At 52.8% G+C, this 25,228-nt stretch overlaps 1 protein-coding gene across 5 annotated transcripts; it reads right to left on the reverse strand.

Moving 5' to 3' along the window:
- Positions 1 to 8,571: 8,571 nt before the first annotated feature.
- Positions 8,572 to 24,260, reverse strand: LOC141993295 (sestrin-3-like). 5 transcript variants are annotated; one of them, XM_074962813.1, is made up of 10 exons: positions 19,244 to 19,917; positions 17,007 to 17,106; positions 15,028 to 15,231; positions 14,342 to 14,524; positions 13,845 to 14,078; positions 13,637 to 13,748; positions 12,803 to 12,921; positions 11,995 to 12,185; positions 11,144 to 11,288; positions 8,579 to 10,221 (listed from the first exon to the last, which is right to left on the reverse strand). In XM_074962813.1, exons 3-10 carry the CDS (start codon positions 15,220 to 15,222, stop codon positions 10,132 to 10,134), a joined length of 1,269 nt encoding a protein of 422 aa, XP_074818914.1. In that variant the 5' UTR covers positions 15,223 to 15,231; positions 17,007 to 17,106; positions 19,244 to 19,917; the 3' UTR covers positions 8,579 to 10,131. The 5 variants fall into 5 exon arrangements, with proteins under 5 accessions (XP_074818912.1, XP_074818913.1, XP_074818915.1 ...); XM_074962811.1 differs by lacking the exons at positions 17,007 to 17,106; positions 19,244 to 19,917 and adding an exon at positions 22,819 to 23,013 and having other exon boundaries at positions 8,572 to 10,221; XM_074962812.1 differs by lacking the exons at positions 17,007 to 17,106; positions 19,244 to 19,917 and adding an exon at positions 24,131 to 24,260 and having other exon boundaries at positions 8,577 to 10,221.
- Positions 24,261 to 25,228: the final 968 nt, after the last annotated feature.

Below are 25,228 nucleotides of genomic sequence, written 5' to 3' on the forward strand. Positions count from 1 at the left end.
AGTAAATGGTCCCATGATCTACTCTTTCCAGGACAGTATTGTAGTCATTCTCCACTCCCTCTGGAGGATGGCCCCAGCCTCTTTGCTCTCATGGTGGGATGCCTGCACCAACATGCGAAGAGTGTCAGCCTGTTGCTCACAAGCAGGGTTTCTCTGTTGCTGGCACAGGCCCCCCGTTCCCACAGCGTAGGCAGCACCGGCTGGCATAGGTTCCCACACCTGCCCCAGCTGCACTCTCATTCAGTCATTTCTCATGAAGTTTTTTACTTTTTAAATCTCTGCTTTTTGTTTGCTCTCCTGGTGATTTCCGAACTATTACAGGCTCTGTTTCCATCTGTGCTAGTGAGACTGTGTAGAATGTGCTAGACTAGGGGGAAAGTTTGACAAATAAAGATCTGTAATCCTTTGCTCTGTGTCTCGTGCAGTTTCTGGTGTCTGTTTTGCTGGTGAGACCCAGCTCGTGTTCTGATTTCAGCTGGCTGCTGGGGCTGTGCACTCTGATCTGAATGTCCCTGCGCCAGCCTGAGGTGGAAGAGGCAGCGCATGGACGCTGCCCTGAGTCTCCCAGGATGCTGTGTGAGGAGCTCCCCCGCACTGCTCCCACAGGCTGGGTGTAAGGGCAAATGGTGCTGCTGGCTCCTAGATAGTCTTGAAGGGATGCAATAATTGAAGAGCTCATCTGGTGTAGAAACCATCCCAAAGGTAGGAGCCACTCACCACCAGTCCCTTCCTAATCAGTACAGGAAATAGCCCACCTTATTCTTGCTTCCCACCCTACCTGTATTCAGGACTCGGATCAGGCAGCTTCCACCAGTGTCAGCAGTTCCTGAGGATTCTAACTCTAAGTGTACAAACTAAAGGGTTCCTGGTCTCTCTGCCTTCTGGTCACCCATTCCCACAGCAGCTGCTGAGGCTTGCTTAGGGTAGCCAAACACTTCAGGAGCAAGCTCATCTCTGCAGCATATGCCACCAGCACAGTCATCAAAAAGAGGATGGCTATTCCATTGTTCAGGCTCCAGCCAGGGAGCACCTGCTGATGTCAGTTCCTGTGGGCTTGGAGCTATCCCACGACCATACCTATGAGACACAGCCATATGCAAGATCTTGTCTCTAGGCCACACAGCATGGGAACTGCATCCTGGATAGCAGTGACTCAAAGGGATTTACAGGTCATGGTGGAAACCAAGGGACTATGAGCTCCCAGCACCATGCATGTTTGCTCTTAGCCTCTGATGTTAAGATGTATATGCAGGTCCAAAAAGAGTTAGGAGTGATGAGATGGAGTACTTGTGGCACCTTAGAGACTAACCAATTTATTTGAGCAAAGCTTTCGTGAGCTACAGCTCACTTCATCGGATGCATACTGTGGAAAGTGTAGAAGATCTTTTTATACACACAAAGCACGAAAAAATACCTCCCCCCACCCCAAAGTGATATAAGCTATTACCAGCAGGAGAGTGGGGTGGGGGGAGGTATTTTTTCATGCTTTGTGTGTATAAAAAGATCTTCTACACTTTCCACAGTATGCATCTGATGAAGTGAGCTGTAGCTCACGAAAGCTTATGCTCAAATAAATTGGTTAGTCTCTAAGGTGCCACAAGTACTCCTTTTCTTTTTGCGAATGCAGACTAACACGGCTGTTACTCTGAAACCTGAGTGATGAGATGTTACTACTACTGTATACAGCACTACTGTGGCTTTTACTGGGATACTGTGTCAAGTTATGGGGTCACAACTTAAAAATATTGACAAATTGGAAGGTCAGGAAAGAGCAATAAGAATCACAAAGTCTGGAAAACCTGTCTGACTGTGAGACTAACGATGTTCAATAGATTGAGCTTCATCAGATAGAAGTTTAAGCGGTGAGTTGATGATAGTCCAGAAGTACCTATGTAGGGAGAAGATTTCTCATTTCAGAGGGTTCTTTAATTCAGCAGACAAAGGCAGAACAAGCTCTAGTGGAAGCCTGATCAGTTCATACTAGGAACAAGGTGCAATTTAGGTGTTGGAAATTATCTATTGGAGCAATGTGCTGATGGACATGGTGGCTTCTCCATTGCTTGAAGTCTTCACATGAAGATTTAGAAAGACAAAGATCTGCTCTAGCTCAGTGAGAAGTTCTGGGTTTGCTGGAGGAAGTGCTGGTGGAAAGTCTCTGGCCTGAGTTATGCAGGAAGTCGGACTGGATGGTCCCTTCTGGCCTTAAAATAGTATGCCCTCAGCTCGTACTGTGCATGGTACTAGTCACCCTATTGTGAAAAGGTTATTGCAGAATTAAGGGGTGTGGGGGAGGTCGGAGGAAAACGTAACCAATCTTTCCAGTCTCTTTGGATTTATCTTAGAAAGGAGAGGGTAAAAAGAAATGATAAAAGTATATGAAATAATAAATCTTTAAGAGAAGGTGGATGGACTTATCTGTCTGTCATGATACAGGAGGCAGGAGACATTAAATTAAATGGTGGGAAATTCAAAGCCAATAAATGGAAATGCTTTTTCATGTACCAATTAGTGGAACTTACTGCTACAGAATGTCACTGGACCAAAGAATTTAGACTGAGTATGACTGGACATTTATATGGATAACAAGAATACCAAGAGTTACAATAATTAATGCAAATAGAATTCTGAAAGGGGACCTTCTCTGTCCTGCAGCTGCCCACTGGTGGCAGGGGCTGGTTGCTCCATTCCAGCCAATGAGCATCATATGGGTGCATTTCTCCTATAATTTTGGCTCAAACCCAAGGATAACAGTGTCACTGACATTAATGGGGGTGGGTGTCTCCCAATTGCAGCACACAGGCTCCTGAGTGGCCTTTAAATGAGCGTTAGCTATTTCTGCTCTGAGGGGGGCATTCCCCCTGCATGACCAAATGCTTGCAGCATCAGATGTGCTGTGCTAAAGGAAAAGCTCCATTTAAGACTTTAATTGGGAAGGCTAATCTACTGCCAGGTGGCTACATTAAACTGGGACAGAGCACAGCAGGGCACATGGAGGGAATACAAGGCAGATGGTTGAAATGAGAATGGGTATTTTAGATGCTTTGTCACCCTAGCTTGCCCTGGCTTTATACCTCTGAGCTAGAGTCTTGTCTGTTTATAACAACACTCAGACTGACATTGTTCATGAGGTTCCCACCCTCCAGTCCAGAGCTGAGGAGCTCGGTGGGAGGCAGCTCTCACCTGGGCCTAGTCTTATTTTAGGCACATATGTACTGTCAGACTAGATCAAAGCCAAGGTCCATCTAGCCCAGTGACCCCTCTGTGAGCAGCACCAGATGCTTCAGAGTAAGGTGTAAGAACCCCACTTAGCAGATGTGGGATAACACCCACCCTCAAGGGCTCATCCTAATCCCTAATTAGAGATTGTTTTAAATACTGCAGCATGAGGTTGAACAAATGTCCTGCCCTCCCCAGAGGTGAAAGAAAGCCGGTATGGCATACTGGTAAGAAAGCTGGTATACAGCCAACTGTATGGGCAAGGCCACTGATGGGGAGGGCACAAAAGGGGCAGCTGCCTCACAGCCTGGCAATTTAAAAGGGCCCAGGGCTCCCAGCAGTGGCTGGATCCCCATGCCACCAGAGCCCCAGGCAGCATGGGCTGGGCAGCACTGAAGGGCTGGCTAAGGGAGTCTGGCCCCAGCCCTGCCCCTTCTAGGGGCCCAGAGTTGCCCCCTCACCCCGGCCACCCTGCGTACTGATAAGTCCGTTAAGTTACGTTCACCCCTGGCCCTCCCTTGCTGCCTCCAGAGGAAAGTGGGGCTAGAAATTGTTGGGGGTAGAGAACATGCAACCTGTGAGAAGTGCCAGGAGGGGGCACTCCACCTGCCTTATTCTGCTTCCGGGCCACAGCATCTGGTGAGAGGCTAAGTGCAGGTCAGTGTAAATGGAGAAGGGGAGGAAATTTGACCTAGAGCAGGGTACTGCTTGAACGGTGTCCCCATTTCCATTACATCTTTAGTATTCCTGCTATTGCAAGAGCTGTACCCAAACCTGTCCTGTAATGGGGCCATGGACTAGCTGTGGACACTAACTATTCCAGTACTGTTTGTTGCTCTCCATGGACTAGTGCATACCATTCCTCCCACCAGAAAACTTGGGAACACTCCACTGTTACAAAGCAGCTCTCACCTGCCTCTGCCAACATAGCTGTGTGCACAAGACAGTGAGAAGGAATCATGCTAGGCTGGCAACTGCTCTGTGCATTGCCCCCATGGCTCATGGGCCCTGATGGCCTGAATCCCAAATGAGGGAGTGATGGTACTTTTTGCTTTATGCTTTAGAAGAGACAGTGAGTGGCAGCTGAGCTCACAGCTGTGGGCCATGGGATCTGCTGTCTCACTTTTGGCAGCAAAAGTAGTACTAGAGCAATAATCAGCATGGACCTGCTTACTTATGGAATTTAGGCATGGGGGTGCAACATGAGACTTTCACCATATCATTATTAATCAATTGGGGTATAAATATTGTACTTACATTTCAGTGTATAGCACAGAGCTGTATAAACAAGTCATTGACTCTCTGAAATCTTAGCTTGTACTGACTTCCCTAGTGCTTTTTAAGTTGTAAAACTAGGCAAAGAGCTAGCTGAGTTGATGTCCCCCCGTCCCCCCCACCCCGAAGACCTGTGTGTATCCCTAGGGATACATGTACCACAGGTTGAGAACCACTGCTCTGGAGTGCCGCCCTGCCTCCTCTCTCTGCAGCAGAACCAAAGGTGTTTCTGAAAACGGACCCCGGAGAGAACATTCCTCTGCTACAGCTCAAGGGTTGAGGGGAGGAGTGTCTCATTTAATCAGTCAGGTGCCAAGCTCTCGGTCTCCCTCCCTGCCAGGGGCCCTGGGGGGAAACCAGCCCAGGGGCACATGCCACAGCTGTGCAGCCTGTGTAAGAGGACAGTTGTGGGGCTAGGGTGCCACCTGCTGGTGAATGGGCAGCCGCACTCAAGCAGCGTTCTGATAACTTCAATCACTAAGGGGTCAGCTCCTTAGTGATTCCAAAAGTTCCCTGACTGACTTCTCAGAGCTGTGAATGCCACGGCCAGGTCTTGGGGTCTGGTTCTGTGGTGCCTGACATGAGTGTAAAGCAAGCAGGAACTTGGTCCTACTAGAAGGGGAGGGTTCGTTACCTACTTTGCAATGAGGTTAGTGACTACACAAAACAGCAGGAGCCAGGAATTTGAAGTGACTATTTTAACTGCCACTGTCCTTTTAGTTAAGAGGAGCTACTGCTCTTCACTCCTGCTAGAGGAGGAGGAGGCAGAAGTGGGACTCACATGCTTGCCGTTTAATCAGTGGTCAGCATGTAGCCTAGAAAGCGTCCTGGGGCAGCTCAGATTAAATCCACAGTTGCTGGTTCAAGGAAAGTACAAGCCCATTACCTTAAACTTTTCCCTCTTCAGATGAGAGAATCTGAATATGTTAGAGAGGTTGAGTCAGGTCCTTGGAAGTAGGGAAGGTTGCCCCAGCCTTTTGTAACGCCGTAGGGCAATAGAAACATGGTGGAACCTTGCCTTCCCTCTGACTAACAGGAGGGCCACTGTTAATGGGGCAAAAGTAGAGACATTGCTCATCTCTTGCTCTGATGGTAATGAGTGACTATGCTAATATCTTCAAGCCTCCGAGCACCTCATGGTGAACAAAAAAGCAGGCTAAGCTGAGTGCTTGGGCATTTAAAATACTGCCAGAGCCACTTAGGGTATGTCTACACTGCCCACGTTACAGTGCTGCTGCGGCCATGCTATGACATGGTCAGTGCAAAAAGAAAAGGAGGACTTGTGGCACCTGAGAGACTAACCAATTTATTTGAGTATAAGCTTTTGTGAGCTACAGCTCACTTCATCGGATATTTTACACTGAATGCATCCGATGAAGTGAGCTGTAGCTCACAAAAGCTCATGCTCAAATAAATTGGTTAGTCTCTCAGGTGCCACAAGTCCTCCTTTTCTTTTTGCGAATGCAGACTAACGCGGCTGCTATGCTGAAACATGGTCAGTGTAGACACGCTTTATCACCGGGGGAGAGCTCTCCCGGTGATTAAAAAAAACCCACCCCGCACAAGCTGTGGTAGCTTTATCGCCGGGAACGCGGCTCCTGGCGATAAAGCATGGTCTATACTGGTGCTTTCCTGCACTAAAACTTGTCACTCAGAGGAGTGTTTTTTCACACCCCTGAATGACTAAAGTTTTAGCGCCAAAAGTGGCAGTGTGGACACAGCTTTAGTAACCAATTGAGTCCCACAGAAGTTGGGTTTGTTAATTGTAGCTTCAGAGCTAGAAGTAGAGCTGTGTATTTTTTCCCCCTCCACTAGTAATGAAAAAAAAAATTCATGTCAAACTAAAATGGCAATTTTTCAGAGATTTACAGCAAATAAATGTCAATATTTAGAGGTGGGTCAACATGAAACATTTTGTTTCAACCTGAAACTTTCATGTTGATTTCATGTATTATCAGCAAAGGACTAGATTCAAAAAACCATGATGTGGGGAGAAGAAGAGGACCTCTCTTAGAACCATGGTTTTTTTATGCTCCTAGGCTACAGAAGACCCAGGGTCAATTTTACCTTCTGGCTGATGTACACAAGGCATTTGAACTTGGGGCTCCTGCATCGTGGGAGTGCCTTAGTGCCCTTGGGGTGTTTCTCAGTCTAGCCTGATGAAACAGTTTAATGCTACTGTGAGCTTGAGTCTCCCAGATCCTAGGCAAGTCTATCCTCCAGGCTACATCACTCACTCCTCTGGGCTAATGACTGTTACAAGTTGCCAGCATGGACCCCCACCTCAGAGTTAAAGGTGATGAGAGAGCTCCAGCATCGTTTTTCTGACAAATGCCCTGCATTGAAAAGCTTCAGGGCAAATAAAAAAGTTGACATTACTGAAACAGCAACATGAGACTAGCTATGCTGGGTTAGACCAATGGTCCATCGAGGGTTCTGTCTGACAGGAGCCAGTACCAGGCCTTCACGGGGAGCACATAGACGAGGGCAATAGGAATGAGCCACCTGTCTTCTCCTCCGAGCTCCTGGCAGTCAGAGGTTTAGGGTCACATCTCTGACTGTATTAGTCAATAGCCATTACTGGATTTATCTTCCATGAATTTATCTTTTTTTTTTTTTTTTTAGCCCAGTTAATACTTTTGGCCATCACAACATCCCCTGGCTATGGGTTCCACAGGTTACGTGTGCATGGTGTCTAAATGTACTGCCTCATGTTTGCATTAAGGCTGCTGCCTATTAAATTGGGTGACCCCTGGTTTTTGTATTGTGGGAGATGGTATATAAAACTTCTCTGTTCATTTTTTACACATCTGTATTATATACCCCTTAATCTCTTTTCTAAACTGAACTGAACTGGTCATTGTAGTCTCTCCTCACATGGAAGCCTTTCCATACCCTTGATCATCTTTGTTGCCCTTCTCTGTACCTTTTCAGAGATGGGGCGACCAGAACTGGACAGAGTATTCAAGGTGTGGGTGCATCATGGATTTCTGTCCCTTTCCTAATAGGCCCTAGCACTGTTCGCCTTTTGGGCTGGGCTGGGCTGCTACTGTGCAGAGAGCTGAAGTTTCCAGAAACAGAGTTTTTCCACTTCAGTCAAAACTATTTGGCAAATTAGACATATTTGCAAATAGTTTAAGGTTGACCAAAACTGCTGTTTTTCAGCACCTACACTGCCAAAAAAACCAAAACCCCTCTTCCCCGCCCCTTCTCCCAGTTCTGTTCAGAAGTGATCGAATCCAGTGGGATCTGCTTGGTTTACATCTTACAGCTTGTCTGGCCCAAAGGGTAGATAATCAGCATAGGAAAGAAGCAGCTGCTTCCACATTGTCATCAGTCCCTGCACAGCTTTGGCTCTGTCTTTTCAGAAAGCCTCCTGCTGAAATGTTTGCCTGGCTTGTGCTGTTCCAGGGATCCAGAACAACTCACTTGCCCACCCACCTTCTTTGAAGGCAGGCTGCCCTGGCAGGAGTGAAGCCTTAAACTCACTCCTGTCCTGTAACCTATGTGGTGGGAGGTGAGGTTAAGGTTACCCAGCACCCCCCATTACCCACACACACACTCACCTATGGCAGTATTGCTCCTTTCTTGCAGTGAAGTCCCGTAGGTTCAGTTAACCCTTTTCACGTCCGAGTCAAACTCCCTGGGCACTGTTGAGCAGAGCACTGCAAGATGCCAGAGCTGTTTTGGACAGCAAGGGAAGAAGTGCTGCTGTGGGAGGGAGGAGATGGCCAGAGCAGCAGGGCTAGCAGTCTCATTTACGAGGAGGGACAGTTCATCGGCTCCTATTGCCGTGGAACCAAAGGACACGAGAGGGGAGAGAGGAGTACCCTCTGTCCTGACTAGCTATGGAGCCCATACAGCACTGCTGCATCTCCAGGGGCTCAGGCAAAGCTAGGAGACTTCAGGAATGCAGGTACTGCAGCACACAGATGACCAGACCTACTGTAGAAAGCCACTGCACAAGCCTCTCCCCAGCTATGCCAGTGCAGCTCGGCCCTGCCTGCCACCAGAGCAGATGGACCACAGCACACTTGTACAAGGGTTAGCTCTCCAGCCAGGGCAAGTGAAGCTCCCCTTCCCCTGAAGAGAGATAAGCCAGGTGCAGATTGTGTCAAACATAATTATATTTATAGCAAAAATAGGCTTTTTCTGTAGCTTCCACACATAACGTTCTCTCTACACAAGTAACCAGGTTGACCTCACACTGGCCTCCCAGTCCCTGCCCCTCCAGACTCCAGTTACTAGGAAGGTCCCAGCTGTGTCCTCATGCCCCAAAAAAGCTCTTTGGAGAAGGGGCCTCTGTACACAGCCCTTACCTGAATCTCCCTCTGAAGCTGGGCCAGCCACTGAGCCAAGGCTGGGGGCCCAGCACAGCATTCTCTCCTCCAGCCAGAGCGGTAACGGGTAGGGCAGGTTGTTACTCCTCAGTCCCTCCCAGGGTCACGAAGAGTGCTGCAGCATATGGATCTTGCCCGTGGCAAAGAGAATGAGGTGCAGGCCCATGTGTGCATCATAACTGGTGGGTGGAGGCTGGTCAGTCTGGAGCTGCTGCAGTCCTAGGGCTGCCATCCCCATAACAGGAGGTGATTGAGGCAGTTCCAGTTGACCTGGCCTATCAAGAGCAAACAGGCCCATGGCCCACATGGCAATACTGAGCAGCAAGTGACCCGTCCCAAGGCTAGTGCAGCATTGGCTAGGACCCAGCTCATGTTTGGATACAATGACCCCCCTGGGCTTTCTGTAGAAAGGGGGGCTCAATAGGAGACCCAGTGGGTGGGATGCAGGTCCAAGAGCCCAGCTCTATAGAAGTGAAACATTCCAAGCAGCCACCTCCAGGAGCTGGGGGCAAGAGCCTGTCCCTGGGAGAATTCAGCATGTTGATCACTGCACCTCCTCAGGAGTGCCACAGCTTGACCTGTACTCAGCATGGTGCTGCCGGGAGGTTGGCAGCATGGCCAGGAGCATATGCAGGAGGCTGGTTTCCCTCCAGTACTGTGCTGGGGAGCGGGAGGATCTGCTCATCTCTGAGAACCTGGGTCATAACCAGTGCTCCTCCCTTCTGCTCCTGTGACTAAAGGAGTTTCAGAACACACCCACAAGCCACCCCACCAATTGTGATACTCCACAGTAAGCTTCATCACCCCACAGCTGCTGCTTCTGACCAGCCAGCCATGCCCAGTGTGATGCTACTGCAGTGCTGGAAAGGAAGCAAGCTTGCTGCTCTGCCCCAGGGCTGGAACGCACACAGGATCCTGCACTGGGCTGCCCCCATGGACAGGCTCCTTGTGCTGCTTGGGAGAAGGGGCTTCCACTGTGGATGGTTAGAGCCCATCTCTTCAAAGAGAGACATGCCCTCAATCTGCCCATCCTTCCCTCCCTGCTCCAAGTCTTTGGGAGTCTGCCATGGACACATTCGCGTCTCCAGCTTCACACCGAGATCACAGCAACACGGAGTTGCCTCACAGCTTGGTAATTGCACATAACAAGGTCACTCATCGTGCCCCATAGAAACAGAATAGTCAAGTACGTTAGAGAAACCCATCGCAGTCAGTTCCAGCCCGATGGTTCAAGTATGGAGTCCATGGAGAGGTAGGGATGTGTGCGCCACCCCTGCCATAACCCAGCCATCCCTGCTCTCTAGGAGATCATATACTGGGTAATTGCTCGCAGTGCATACAGGAGCTCAGCTTGCATTCTGGCTTCCAGGATGAGAAGGTTCACGTGGACCTGAGGGAGCAAAAGACAGGCTTAGGCTTGGTACAGTTCGCTCAGCGCACTGACCTGTGAGCACGACTGTCGGGGCATGTCTAGAGGGGGCAGCCCCAGGGCACTGAGCCCTTCACGCCCAGTGTTTAAATGCTAATGGAGTCCTTCTGGCCTGGGCAGGGAGTCAGTCAGCCTGTGTGGAGAGGATGGATTTGCAAGGCTAGAGATCTGCTAATGCTGCAGAGCTATGAGCTGCCTGCACTGGAGAAGCTGTGAGAGGGAGGGATGTTCAAGTAGATCCAGACCAAGCCCTGTATGGACTTCATGGCCCCGTGGATTCAACTGTTCTGGGGGTTTTATTAGACCACAAGTTCCCTCCCACCCACAGCCTGCTGTCATCTCTGCAGGAGCAACTACAGAGGATGTGGTAGTCAGGGGGCCCTGTCTGCCAGAGCCTCCCATAGAGGCTCACTCCAGTAGGAGAGCAGCTACTCCTCACATGCGCCTTGCAAGCAAGACTGGTGCTGAGAACAATTCTGCCCTTCAGGGTAGACATGGACCATATGCAGAGGCTTTGCTTCTCCCGGGTGACTGCAGCTGTTCAACATTGCGCAGCTCAGCACAGGTCACAGTACAGCAGAGCACAACTAGCGTCCCAAGATTGCTTGCAGCTCCATCAGTGACGAGGCCTCCAAAAGTCTCACTCCCTGATACCCAGTTCCAGCCCCACAGGAGCACCCAAGTCCTGTGTTCCCTGGATCCTCCCCGACACCTCTTTGGTTTGAAGGAAGGACCTTGTGCGCCAGCTCTGATCCCTTCCCGCCATTGGGCTCAACCCAACAGCTGCACAAGCTTCCCTTGAAGCACTGCTGGCTCCAAAAACTGGCCAAATAGACTACATGGAGATATTAGATGTGCCATGCTCTCCTCTGATCCCCTGTACCTTTTCACTGTGCTTGAACTGCTTCCAGAACCGGCTGAACATTTCTGGGTTAGTCTTCTCTGGGTAACAAGTCACAGTTTTAATGTAAACTTTGAGCATCCGCTCCAGAAAGTGATTCACTTCTGCGTAATCATAGTCGTCGTACCTGTGGGAAGAGTTCCAGTGAGAACCAGCTTCCATGTGCCCACCTGCCACAACCTTCTCTGGGATCAGGATAGCAGCCAGAGGAGCTGGAGTGACCGCTTGTATCATGCCCCTGCTGCTCACGGATCTGGAGGCACTAGGCTTACATACAGGAGTGGCAGTAGCTGACAGCTGGAGATGTAACACAACACCTTGGTTCAGGGGCAATGGAAGCTCCCTAAAAGGGGGTGGGGGGCGCGCCACTGGTACCAAAAACATGGCCCCGCCCCCATGTCACCCCTTCTCCCCAAGCCGCCCCTTTCCCCCGCTCCCCACCCCGCTCACTCTTATGGCTGGTAAAAAGCGAGGGTATAGCAAAATAATTCTGCTGCTACCTAACGTAAACCATACCTGAGCCACTCCCACACAACATCCTGAGAAGGGGTTGGGGGGAGCACCATGGGCAACCCCATCATCCCAAAGCTCCGCCAGGTGTGAAGGCTCATGTCAATCTATCCCTGTTTAATTCCTCACTGACTCTCTTAACCAGCCTGGAAGATGTCCCAGAAGGTTGGGGAACAGAGATAGCTGTAATGTCCCCATTTCTCAGGCCAAGCTCCCCTCCCAGACGGTTCACACATATGCTACGAGTTAGATTTTCTCCAGTGACAACCCCATGTAGGCCTTGCACTGAGACCCTTCCCCCTGGCCCTGTAGGGCTGGGATACCTGATTCCAAACATGCAGTGGATATAGTTCCAGATGCCCCGTTTGAAGACAGAAGATTCACAGCCTTGCCGCTTGGCCATGGCATTGCTCTGGAGACCGTCAACTGTTCGGAACTTCTCATCCAGGAGGTGGCCAACGTCAGAGTAGAGTCTGTTTACCAATGAGAATCCATGGTCTTCCCAGGAGTAATCCTGCCAAACAGAGCAAGATGCCTTCAGCGCCAGAGAGGGAACTCAGCGCAGGTGTCCCATGAAATGAGCCAGTGGAAAAGCCACCAAGGCTGAAAGCGGTGTGTGTCCGTGTCTCTTATGTCTCAGACAGGGCAAGCTCTTGCTGGAATCAGGACAGCAAGAGGTTTTCCTGCTTTGCCAGCAGCCTCTAGTGGAGTTGTCCAGGTGCAAGAGGACATCTGATCCTGCTATTGGAACTTTGGTGACAAAGCTGTTGCTGAACAGAATCTGGCTCCTCCCCCAGAGCTGTGCTGGATCTGCAACAGCAGAATGCTCATCTGTCCCCAAGGTCAGTAGTTCTGACTCATCTTTCTCCACAACCTGCTTCTTGTAAGATGGGGCATCTTGACAGTCACTTTTCAGAGTGACGCCGCACCAGGACAGTGGCTGGTGTAGCCCTCTCTCACTCTGGTTTACATGGCCCCCTGTGGATGCTGCTGTTTTAGTCTAAGGCATGTGAGCCAAGCGCAGCTGCACGGCATGCTGTCACCCTACTGTTGACATGGACAGAGACCCTGGGCCCAGACTCTGCTCCTGCCTTCCAGGGTCACCCCATAAAAAGAGAGCAAAACACTCACCTGGACTCTAAATATCTGGGTCTGATCTTCATCTCGCCTGGCAAAGTCCTGGTATCCAAAATCAGGGTCCTGCACATAGCAGGAGAGATCTGTGGCTCTGACGATTTCCCCATCAAAATCTGAGGGAAAAAGAGCCCACCGCCACCCACAGGGGAGATTACAACAGATCTGCCACAAGTTTATGCTGCTTCTCTGCAGCATTCAGCAGCAAGGGGCATGGTCTCCCTCCAGAGAGATCTCCTGGGGCATGGAATCCCAACCCCCCACAGCATTACTGCCCCTCTGAGCTTGCAGAGCCAGCTAAGAGTCAATCGCAGCCAAGCGCTCTGGTATGTGTTTCATGAGTGTTACATCCCATCTAAACCATTCTCCCAGGGCAAAAAGGATTCTTACAACGTTCCCTGGGGCTTTCTTCACTTTTGAAATAGACGAATCAATGGCACTTCCTTTCCCTCCCTTGGGGAAAGAGGTCTCTTCAGCATCATTACTTCGCAGGTTCCCTACAGGCACATTTGTGATTTCCTCTGCTATTCCTACTCTTTATGGTCCTGGAAAACATCATCAGTCCTCTCCAATGATCTGGAAGGGTGTGAATTAGCCAGTGTTAAGGACACAAACCCCCAATTCTATACTCCTGCAGCCCCCACCAGATACTCTGCTTTGCAAGGAGCTTGGAGGTAATTCTTTGTAGTACATCCTTCTAGTCCTACAAAGAGAGGAGAGTCCTGGGTGGCACCTGCAGCCTCTACAGGGACAGGCCTAAATTGGGGGCTTGCCCTTCTCCTGGCGGAGACCTCTGTGGTGTCAGATCTCCAGCCTGTCCCTTTGGATTACCTTCCTCTCTGTCTTGTTGCGGTGGCCTCATTTCCTCTCGGCCCTCACTCTCCAGGTGGATCCTCTGGATACGTTCCCGGAGTGATTCCAGCTCCACACAGGAATCCAGAGACTGTGTGGGAAGACATTACACAACTCTTAATCAGCCAGCAGTCCTCGTTCTGCTGGCCCCCTGGCCGCTGGGAAAGTTAAATCCTTGGTGGCTCACCCGTTTGCGGTTGATGCGCAGCAACTCCAGATTACAGCTGTTCCCACTGGCGGACTCACAGAAACACTGGTTCCCTGGCAACGTTGACTTCAGTATGCTCCTGCCATCCAGCCACTCCAGCTCACAGCCACAACCAAAGACAAAGCTGGCAAGAGCATGGTAATGCGCCACGAGGACAACAGCGTGGACCAGCTCTGCCAGAGACCAGCTCTGCTCACTGATCTTCAGCAGCTTCTGTGGGGTAGGTCAGACAGAGACTGATAGCACAGCAAGAAAACAGACTGGGTTACTGGCTGCCCCATCCATCAAGTGATTCACCCAAGGTCTCCTACCTCTTCATGCAAGGCCCCCTCTCGAAGGAATCTGCCCAGGGGGCCGTGCATGATGGGAGGAGTGGGCAGCTCTCAGCCCTATGTTCCCTTCTCATTCCCGTCTCTGTAATCCCGCCCATCAGCCCACACCCAGACTCTTCACATCCATGTCCCACGTGCAGTTACCTCGATGTGTTCCTTGCTGATGAGCCAAGGCCGATGAGCCAGGATCTTGTTGATCTCATTAAGATTGCGGAGTTTGGGAGGGATGAAGTCCAGGCCCCGCAGCCACTGGGGATCTCCCCCCACTCGCAGGAACTGCAGCATGTGCAGATTCACCAGATACCAGCACTGGTGCCGAGCAGCTGCCTGCAAGAGCAACTCAGACCCTGAGTGCATGAAGCACGGCCCTAGCAGCTTCTCCAGAGGACAGTGCAGTATCCACAGGGCCAGGGGCCCCACCCAGATAACCAGCACGAGCAACTTTCTGAAGACTCCAGCTGAGCATGAAGTCCAAGGCCACGCACCCAACGAGAAGCTTTGGAGTCTGGCTAGGGCCAAGCCACAAAGGATATTCCAAACTCCTACAGAGGGACGCAGACACAGAACCTAACTGAGGCCTTCAGCAGGGAGAGGTGACCCCAGACTCTGGCAGCACAGAATAATGGCGACCGAGGGCAGAGCTCACCCTTGCCTCCCCCATCACTGAGCTTCCTATGGAGACGTGGGAGGTACTAGACACTGGGCATCAGCCAAGCTAAGGACTGAGGGCTCCGCAGGCTACCGTTATGCCCTGGCAGGCTGTTGCCATATGGCCAGGAAGGAGGCCTTTACTTCAGCTGCTTTCCAAGAAGCGAGGGTTTGGCACGTACCATGATGGCGATGTAGTGTCTGCAGGCAAACGGCAGTGGGCCGTCCATGTGAAGCAGGTAGTGCTGCATCTTGAGGAAGCTGTCCAGGTACTGCGGGTGGTAGCCCATCTGTTGTGTCACTGCCTCCAGGCGCCCCCGGCTGGCCAGAGCTTTCACAAACAGGAACTGTGGACGCTCTTGGTCGCTACTGGTCATCTTCACTACCTGAGGGAGACAGAGGCCCAGTATTAGAGTGGGCCCACTCCAGCAGGAGCTGGCTTTCACTTGGGGGCTTGGAGTCTGCTGGAGAGCTGAGAGAGGCTGAAATAGCACCAGTCCCAGCATCGCAGCAGTTGGCCCTTGTAAGCACGCCCATGGCTAAGAGAGCTAAGCAGTAAATGTCACAAAGGGGAAGCTGAGGTTCCCTTGTTTCGGGGCAGATTCTTCCTATACGGTCCTTGACCCAAGCCCACTAAAGGGAAGGCCAGGGGTTTGGACAACAGCCATTTCTCTGGTCAGAGACTGCCATGCTGGGTTTGGGGTTCAAAGCAAGGCTGAAACCGGAGGCCAATACTGGCTACAAAGCGGGGAGCTCGTTTGTAACAGGCATGACTTTACCCTCTTGTTAAACTGGAAGCTGCCTGAGTCATGTCCAGTTAGTGTGTGGAGCAGTCTCCCCACGGAAAGGGCTGGAAGCACCACCGCTTGGGGCTCGAATAGTGGATGAAGCTCTGGAGAATAGGAGTAATCTTGCTTCTGCCCCATGGGGCTGGAACAAGAGGGATTCAATAGGGCTTTTCCATTTCAGTGCACAAGGCCTTTATCCCTACTCAGAAAGCGCCCTCAAAATCTTGGAAGCAGCGCTCCTGTGCCGGTCTGGCTTTCTAGGGATGGCTAGTGCCTCTGGGCCTCCGGCTTGTGTCAGGAGAACGGGAGCACCTGTGGGGCCAACAGTCCCATTCAAGAGTAGTGACTCAGCTCCTTTTGCATCCTTTTGAGAAGAATGCTGGAGGCAGGGAATATCCAGCTCGCTCAATACTGGCGGGAGGGCCCACACCTCCTCAGAGCAGCGAGTTGAGAGTACAAACAGTGGTGTCCTAGGATTTCCCCTCCCTGCAGGGGAACGTGGCCACAGACAGTTTGCAGAGGAGCCAGTGCCCAGCTGTGTCATTCCAGTGATGAGTCCAATTGTATGGGAGAAGGTCAGGGACTACAGGGCAATGCACATGAACCCCATTATCCTCTTACAGCAAGAGCTTCTGGCCAAGGGTTTCTTTATGTTCCTTGTTACCACGGCATCTGGTCACCATGGTCACTCACCCCAACAAGCGAGAGGCACACCTACTTTTACTGTGGGAGTCTGAAGACAGGCATAACCTCTCACCTTTTTTGGTTAGCAATTAAGCACTCCTCCCCCAGTCACCCCCTTCTGCAAGCCCCCTTGGCTACATGCAGCAACAGGACCCATTAGGGAGTTTAAAGAGGAAGCCACTCCTCAACCAGAACCTGCCTGAGAGCTTGCTCTTTTGGCAAGACCGACTCGCACAGTTAATGCAGTGAAGAGATCAACACTGAGATGTTTCTCTCCCCAGCCCTCTCCCGCAAAACTGTGAGCTTACACTCACTCAGCCCATAGTGCTCGTCAGCTCCAGACAGCCCCTGCCCCACCAAGGCCGCTGCAGGCCTTGGAGTTATTCTCTCTGGCCAGGAGGTGAAGCCTCAGGAAGGCCAACACACACTCCTGGTCCTTATAAGGATGATGTGTGATCAGAACAGCAGAAAGCAACAGAGGACATACATGCTAGATAAAGAAAGCAGGCACTTGCCCCCTGCCCCCTTCCCCACTTCCAACCCCCAGCTCTCTCTGGTCTTCACAGGTAGTTTGGCATGAAGACCACCTGACTACTGGTTTGTTCCCTTCTGCTTACAGAGCCAGTCCCAGGCCAGCCAAGGGAGGGGAGGAGGAGCAATGCAGAGGGGCCCAAGCAGTGCATTCTAACCTGTTGGTCAGAGTCATGTTTCCAGCTTGTGCTGAGCGTCAGGGCTCCTGTAGGTGGGAGGATTGGGTCCTATACAGGAATCCAGGCAGCACACTCTCAGCTGCAGCAAACCAAGAGTACAAGCTTGTTACCTATCCTAGGTAGACACTCGCCTGGAGAAGACAGGCCTATCTGTTCAGTCTAGTACAGGGGCACTGCGGAAAAGTTAGTTCTCTCCCCATCCTGGTGCTAGATTAGCATCTTCCCTAAGAAGTTTATTCTACTCTCTTGCTGCCCCCACCATAGCAGCTAGAACCTCCTGGGACAGCAGCTGCTCTCCAATCGCAAACTGGCACTGCTGGGCAGGAACAGACAGCAAGTGTTTTTCTCCCCACAGTCAGTGGTATTCTCAGCTGTAGGCCCCATGGAAAGGGGATCAATAAGGCAGCCCCGTTTGCGGTGAGTAGGCCAGAGCTCTTAGAGTGATACTGCAGTGAGTGCCTGAAGTTAGCCAAGGGACCACTGAGCTAGAAGTGAACCCCCCAAGCCATTGTTTTCTAGCTAGCCTGTGTGTTTTTAGCCTTAGGGCTAATGAGATTGAAGACGGATTAAAAATTCCGTCATTCCAGCTTCCACCTTGCTTTCCCTTCCCGCTCTTAACTCCCACCCAGTTTTAGCAGCCACTGTCTCAGCCACCGGTGGGTCTATAAACCTATGCTTGTCCAAAAGCTTGGAATGTAGCTTCTAAGTGATCTAGAAGGTTATTCTTTAACTGTTAGAGTGACAGCAATATTGAGGGATGGAAAAGCCAGACTGCATCAGCAACCAGTCACCCAACTGAACGGTCTTTCCATTAGCTCATTTTCCTGTACGTTAGTATTGCAAGACTCAGTAGTGACAAAAGCTTAAGTGAAAATTCATTTGCACCTCTGCTCCCAGTGAAGCCCGTGATCCTGCCACAGTACTGCCCTTTTGGGGAGACAAGGCAAGGCCAATCTCTTTGAGGGCAGGGGGAGCGCTACCCACTTGCAAATACTTTCGGAACAACATCTGAGCCCAGTTTTGCTCCCTGGCCTGCAGCAGGGTTGGGGGGGGACAAAACCCCAACAGATATAAATAAGAGAGATGCCTGGCTCCTCTTGTCAGCGTATAGCAGGGGAGAACAACAAGCCAGAAATCTGTGCTGAGTCTTCTGGGCGCACGCACTCACCAGACAAGGGGAATTCTGCCTCCTTAGGGGAGGAAGACCAGCTTTGCCAGGCAGTTATGGGATCAAATAATATATGTTGACTCTTTCAGAGTCCTGTGAAACTCTGCAGCTACCTGAGACAAGCTATGGCTGTATCCCCCTGGGAAGATATCCAAATAGGGGACCAGGAATTTCCTGTCACACACAAAGGCCTAGGAAAGTATTGGGCTGTTGCCCCTAGTTATCGCTGTGAGTTGCCACATCCTATTGTTCCAGCTGCTGCTGCAGGCTGCCGTGCCTTGCCACTACCTCACCAGCTCCCCAGAGCAGCTGGCCAAGGGGGGGATGGGGCACATCAGCCTAGATATGGAAGAATAAGCAAGCAGTAAGGTGGCTCTTTACCCACCATTTACTTCTTTCTAGCCGCTGGGGAACTATCCACAATAACTCCAAGAGCTCTTTGAGTGGCTCTCTCCTGCTCTGTAACCCTGCCTCAGTGAGTTTGGGATCCCCTGTAGCAGGGATTCCCACAAGCCACTGCAGTGGTGGCCAGGCTTGGGGCAGAGGAAAGAGATGCATCAAATTTTAATCATTGCTCTTATAAAAATCCACAGTGCCCCTTCAGGGGTGCTGGAATAATGTGTGCAGTGCGGGTGCTGAGAGCCATTGACCCAAACTGTAAACCCTGTACATGATGGAAACCACTTCACACCAGGGGGTGCGTTAGCCCCCTCCCCCCAGAACCCATGCCCCTTAGATCTGGCCTCGGCTGGGGAACAATGGCAACAACACAGGCCCAGCAAATGATTTCACTCTTGGAGACATGTGCATGTGCAGCTTTGGAGCCCGCTCTTGCCTGTGCACTGGAAGAAATCTAGTCACTGCGGGAGCTTCAATTCAGTTTGCCCTCGAGCCACAGAACAGGCTTCGCTTTGAACAGTGGGACTTTTGAGAGGCTATTCGAAGACAGTAATGATCAGGAAAGTGAGTAAGCAGAAACGCCCCCATCTTGCTCAACATGCCTTCTCCCAGCACATCTCCAGGTCCTCCCCCACTCCAAAAAACCAACCTGTCAGCAAACACGTTTTTGCTCCTGTTAGAAATGCAGAAGTCAGTGGGGCCGCAGGAGGGCAAGCCAGATTCTATTCTGCATTACCCATCAGTGCCCTTGGCTCAGTTCCAATACCGGTTAGCTGTGATCCTGCAAGAGGTAGGAGAAGCTGGCTGGATTGTCCGTGAAGCTGGCCAAGGTGGTGTTTTAGGAAGTAGTCCTGGGGCTTGTAAATAAAGCCAGTCTGACACAGTCAGAAAGTGGTTGCCATTAAAATCTTTTACCATTCTGCCTTTGCATTCCCTCCCTTTCTGGGCAAAGGATTTTGCAGCATACAATGGCAACCCCTCTAAGTACAAACGCAGCCCCAACCACGGGATGCAGCAGTCTCTCTCACTGGGTCATTTTGAGGCTTTGCAGATTGAAACATTCCCAAGCTGGGTCCAGCTGTCATACACGTGGGTAATTATAGCACACGGACTGATGTGAGGGAGGGGCACTTATCCCTCCTCTACTCCCTCCGCTTCTACTTGGTGCAGAAGGAAACTGCTTCCAACCTGGGATCCTAATACCCATACCAGCACACAGAGGCAAGTTAGATGCCTTGCTGTGCATCCTTCCCAGGGTACTCCAGTGTCCCAACCCTCTCCAATGGGGCCTTCCTCATCCCCTCTTCCTGGATACCTCATCTATTCTCCGGCTTCAGTTACGCTCTCTAATCCGGCCCGGCCCCTCTACGCAGGTTGTACTTGAAATGGTCTCTGCAAATGGCCTTCTCCCAGCACCAGCTCATACTCAGCATAGAAACAAGAGCTGCTCCTCCCCCACCCACAACAGCATTGTCAGCATGTCCCAGACTCCCACCCATGCTTTTAGTTGATTCTCCCCATCAGCTCCAAAATCCATCTCTTTTCTCTCTACCCATGCTCCCAAACCCTGTACCATCCAGCTACTGCAGCTTTCCCCGAGTTTCACACCGGCACTCCAGCTGGAGCTCTCTCCCCAGACCCTTACCTTGGATTCTTTTCACCATCTGTGTCACATTTCAACTCTGCACTCCCACCTTCAGGGACCTACACAATTCCACCCCACCTTCATCTTTGCCCTTGCTCCCATCTTCCCAATTCAGGCACTAAGGTCAAACTCTGCCTTTTCTCATGCTGCGCCCTACATGGGAAACATCCTCCCAATCCCATGGCCATCCTCCTCAGAGCTCATTTATTAGCCAGCCTTACCCATTACATTCTTGTAAAAAGCAAAATCCAAGGTGGAGCCACCAAGATGCACACATAATGGTGGGTGTGTGAACTCTCTGGGTTGGTTACCTCCAGCTGCGCTCTGGAGAAATTTGTTAGCTCCTCAGGCTAGGTTGCATGCAAGCACACCTGGGACATAGGATAAATAAAAGATAGGAACCCTGCAACCCTGCCTAAGGGCACCTGCCCTGACATTCCCAGAAGAAATCTTTTGCCAAAGCCAGAACAGAGGACATTCCAAAATTGTACTCCCCTTTGATAGGCTGACAAGTGCCTGATCTAAGAGCCTGGGGTTCTCACTGAGTTATTCACATCAGTTCAGAGGCTGAATGCTAATTAACATCTTCCTCCCCGCTAGAGCACATAGCTTGGAATGTCAGTCGGTTTCCAGTTCTGTAGACTATAAGCTCCTCAGGACAGGGGCTGAGTTTTGTCCAGTTCCCAGATGCCACTTCATTTGAGTTCACCACATCTCTGCCCTCTATTCCAAATGTTTAAACTTCCTGGGGCCGGAGTCCTGCCAAGGCAGGTGCTGTCCAGCATGGAAATGCACAAAGCAGCCAAGCTTTCCTGTTCCACACTAGGGGAGGTTGGCCAATCAACAGCTGAGTCAAGCAGCACTGACCAATCCTCTGTGAACAGGATGCATGCAAGGAAGAGTCAAGCCAGCGGCCTTCCCAGCTCACAGCTCGAAAACAGAGGGAGAAAAGAGACTTTTCAGAGCATCTATCACACGGACTAGAAGAGGGGCTGATGAGCCATGTGATTCCCATAGCATAGCAACAATGCCCAGTGCACACAGCCTTGAATTCCTGAATCATCAATACAGGGGAGTATTAACATTAGATACATTTAAACAGTGACCTAGAAGCTCTTCAATCTTCCAGGAGTCAGTTTCCCTTGGCAGTGCCAGGGCGACCTCGAAGGTGCCGGGAGGATGGCAGTTCGGGGATGCAGCAGGGTTTGATGACAGCAGCAGCAGTCTGAAGTGTCTCCCCGGCCATGGGGAGGATGGCAGGTGTTCTGGTGTAAGGCATACATTCCAAGGCTCTCCTGATTCAGTTCACTATTTAAAATCTTAAACAGCTTTTCCTGCAGTTCTTTGAGAAGCTCCTGTTCCCCTTTACTGCCCAGCAGCTCTCTGTACCAGAGATAGTGGGGAGCAACAGTGCAAAATTACTCAGCTCCACACGGCTAGGTGGGCCTTTCCCTCTCCTCCTCACAACTTCCCCTTTCTTAAGAGCATTTGTTAGCTCTGACACAAAAGAGAGTCGGCTTTGGTGCATTTTTGAGCTGGGGGACAATGCTCTGGCCCCACTTGCCAGGCTCGGAGGCCATAATCCCGAGGACTGCACTTGCAGCTTGGCCCCTGTATTGCTGCCTTCAGTCCCCTCCCACTAGCTCCCTGGCTGAGCTCCCAAAAACAGATCTGAGTTCTGGCTCAGCCTGAAGCCAAGTGACGTCATTCCGTCAGCAGGAGAAGCAGCATGCTGCAGCAAACAGCTCTCACTCGCTTTCTATGGATCTGTGCTTTCTGCCCCTCTGGGCTCGGTGCCTCACCCCCACCGGACTCAGAAGTGCCCAGCCTACCTTGGAGGTTTGGAAGTCACTGGAGCTATTCAGACACTCCCCACAAGTTCCCATTTGAAGAAGCCTGTGGAGCCTGGTTACTGTATATTAATGAAACCTAAATCAACTCATGTCCATCTTCCCAGGGTGTCATTTCCAAGAGCAGGCATAGGAAGCAAGGGCAGAAGGGATTTGTTCTCTTCTCCCCACATCAGGTACGCTGCTGGGAGCGGGGAGCCCCCGGCTGCTGAAAAGCCTGTAAGCTCTGTTCAGGTACTGTGGGCCTCTTGGGAGTGCACAACACTTCACAGCCCACTTCAGCATGGGACCCAGCACAGAGAGAAGGGTGTGATGAGGGTAAATAACTGTCTGCAGAGAGCGTTCCTTAGGAGGCACTGAGCCGCCCAACAATGCGTGTTCTGCGCCTGTCCTGTTGGTACTACGGTGAGGTCCTCTTCCCCCCAAACCCCCACCCCCCTTGGCTCCAGTGAGAGAGAATTCCCCTGCCCAGGACTCCAGGAACCCCAGGCCATACAGGTGGCTCTGGAGATGCTTTCTTCTCCCCTCTTCTCCCCCTGGCTATTTGGTATCCCAAATTCCTAGAGCCATTTACCATGCGTAACAATTTCAATCTACCAGGAGGCTCCAGTAGAGCCTTTCCAGCATCAGGGAAGAACTCTAGAAGAGACCCCACCAGATGCCCAAGGTCCTGGGGAGAAGGCTGACTGAGCAGTAAGCAGGCAGGCAGAGACACAGGACCAGACTCACTGTTCCTGAGGCATCAGAGTCCGGCTCTAGACGACTGCATTGCTGGGCGGCAGCGCCCACTGGGTGCCAAGGCAGACATTCAGCAGAACGCCGCACAGCCCCCCCGATACAGAGCGCAGGGGGGCTGCTGTCAGGGCCAGGAGACAGGGCCCTCTCCGTGGGCAATGGCAAGTCCAGCATGAGGCCGTGCAGGGTTGCAGCGGGACGGGGCGCACTTTGCTCTGAAGGCTGGAGGGGGCTCCACGGAGCCAGGCCCTGGGAGAGCCCCAGAACGGCGGCACTGCGCTCGGGCCAGGCCCCGGGACTCCCCTGCAGCAGCGGAGGGAAGCGAGCACGTCCCGGGGCCTCTGCCCCTGCAAGAGCGCCCGGCCCGGCAGAGCGCCCGGCCCGGGCCCGGCCCGCTCCATTGTCCCTCTCCGGCCGCAGCGCAGGCGGAGCGCCCCCGGCGGGCAGCAGGGGAAGTGCGGGAGGAAAGGAGAAAAACAACTTTGATTGGCAGTGATGGGGAGGACGAAGCATCCAGCATCCCAGGACAAAGAACCTGCACAGGGCTCGGGGGATGCTGCGGGCCCCTGCCCCGGCACCTGCTGGCCGGAGGCAGTGAAGCCGGCCGGGCTGCGGGCCAGGAGAGGACACGGTTCCCTCCGGCGGCCAGCGCTCCCCGGGGCTAGGAAAGGTGCCTTGGGAGGAACGGGGCCAGGAGCCCGGGCAGCGAGGCAAAGTGCCCGCGGCAGCTTCCAGGCTCCTTCCCCAACTTTCCCAGGGGCCTGTGGCTGGGCGCAGACTCCCCCACCTCCGGGACAGGGGCTGATGAGCCCAGGAGAAGGGGGCGGGGGCCACTGGAGGCCGCGAAGGTCTACACAGCTGTGAGTGCATTGGGGTGGGGGGACCCCGGACTGGGACGGAAAGTGACCTGCGTCCTCACCTGGCCTGCAGCCGCTGGCCCTGGTTTCCGCGGGGGGGGGGGATCCTGGGGGCACTGGCGCTCACCTGGCCCTGCAGCCGCTGGCACTGGTTTCCGCGGGGGGGGGTACTGGGGGCACTGGCGCTCACCTGGCCCTGCAGCCGCTGGCACTGGTTTCCGCGGGGGGGGGTACTGGGGGCACTGGCGCTCACCTGGCCCTGCAGCCGCTGGCACTGGTTTCCACGGGGGGGGCGGGGGGGATCCTGGGGGCACTGGCGCTCACCTGGCCCTGCAGCCGCTGGCACTGGTTTCCGCGGGGGGGGTACTGGGGGCACTGGCGCTCACCTGGCCCTGCAGCCGCTGGCACTGGTTTCCGCGGGGGGGGGTACTGGGGGCACTGGCGCTCACCTGGCCCTGCAGCCGCTGGCACTGGTTTCCGCGGGGGTGCTCCGTGCTCGGGGGACACAGAATCATGGTTAGCAGCCTCACGGTACCAGCCCGCTCCAGCCGTCTGCCCAGGGAAACTGCAAGCCGGGGCAGAGCGAGGAGCTGGAGCTCGAAGGGGGCGTGCCGGGCTCACAACAGCGACCAATCGCTGTAGAGATGGGCGAGGACACTGTAAATCTTCAGCCAATCCGAGCCTAGGGGCTGGTGTCCGGCCGGACCACGTGGACGACGGTGGAAAGTTACCTGCCTGTCAAGGGATGTAGTCCCGCCCACGCCCCGGGAAAGGGGCGTGGCTTCGCACGTCGGGCAGGCTGGGAGCCTCGTCTCCTGGCCCCGCCCTGGCAGGGGAGCGGCGGCCTGAGGCCGCGGGCGGGTTGTGCTCTGGCGGCTGCTGTGCGCTGCCGGCGCCGGGTCTCCTGCCGGGAGCCAGCACTTTGCAGAGGAAGACAGGCCCTGGAACTGGGCGGGTGGAGAAGCTGGAGCAGCCGTGAGCCCCCTGCTCCCACCCCCTCCAGCGGCCTGGGGGCTCCGAGGGAGGTGAGCAGGGGTGGGGGCTGCAGCCTGGTGCCCCCAGGGTGGACAGAAAGAAAGCCAGCTCTTGTTCCCCTAAGGCAGCCACATGGGGCAGGAGCCGCGCATCGACTGGCCACTTGCCAGCCCAGTAACTTCCAGACTGGCTTTGGTGGTGCCCCAGGGAAGGGCTGGGTGTTGCTCCCAGCTCCTGGTGCCATGCAAGGAACAGCTGACATGGCCTCTCCTGGCTTGGCTTCTTCCTCCCTTTTCTCTCTGGTTTCTCTCCCTTCAGGCAGTCAGTTTTATTCTCCTTGTTTTGTCTTTCTTGCAGACTCTGCTCACCCCCATCTTGACCCTTCTGTTGGGCATTTCATTTCTCATTCCCTCCCCCTGCTCCCACCCCACGAAGGCTGAGCTGAGAGCTGCGGGAGCAAAGGAGAGAAGCTCGGGCTGGCAGGCTGCTGGCTGGGCTGGCAGGCTGTCCATGTGGGCTGTGGTTACAGCCCGCTGCATTAGTGGCCATACTCGGGGGAAGGTGAGTGGCTT

The sequence above is a fragment of the Natator depressus genome, chromosome 9 (assembly GCF_965152275.1).
Source record: "Natator depressus isolate rNatDep1 chromosome 9, rNatDep2.hap1, whole genome shotgun sequence".
Taxonomy (NCBI): Eukaryota; Metazoa; Chordata; order Testudines; family Cheloniidae; genus Natator; species Natator depressus.

Bases quoted from the DNA above. Each gene is read 5' to 3' on its own strand.
- LOC141993295 (XM_074962811.1), bottom strand. From the start codon at position 22,998: ATGCTGGACTTGCCATTGCCCACGGAGAGGGCCCTGTCTCCTGGCCCT. The intron at 14,525-15,027 runs GTACGTGCCAAA...TTGCTCTTGCAG, and splicing joins GACACTACATCGCCATCATG to GCAGCTGCTCGGCACCAGTG. The intron at 11,289-11,994 runs GTATCCCAGCCC...CTCTTCCCACAG, and splicing joins CACTGCATGTTTGGAATCAG to GTACGACGACTATGATTACG.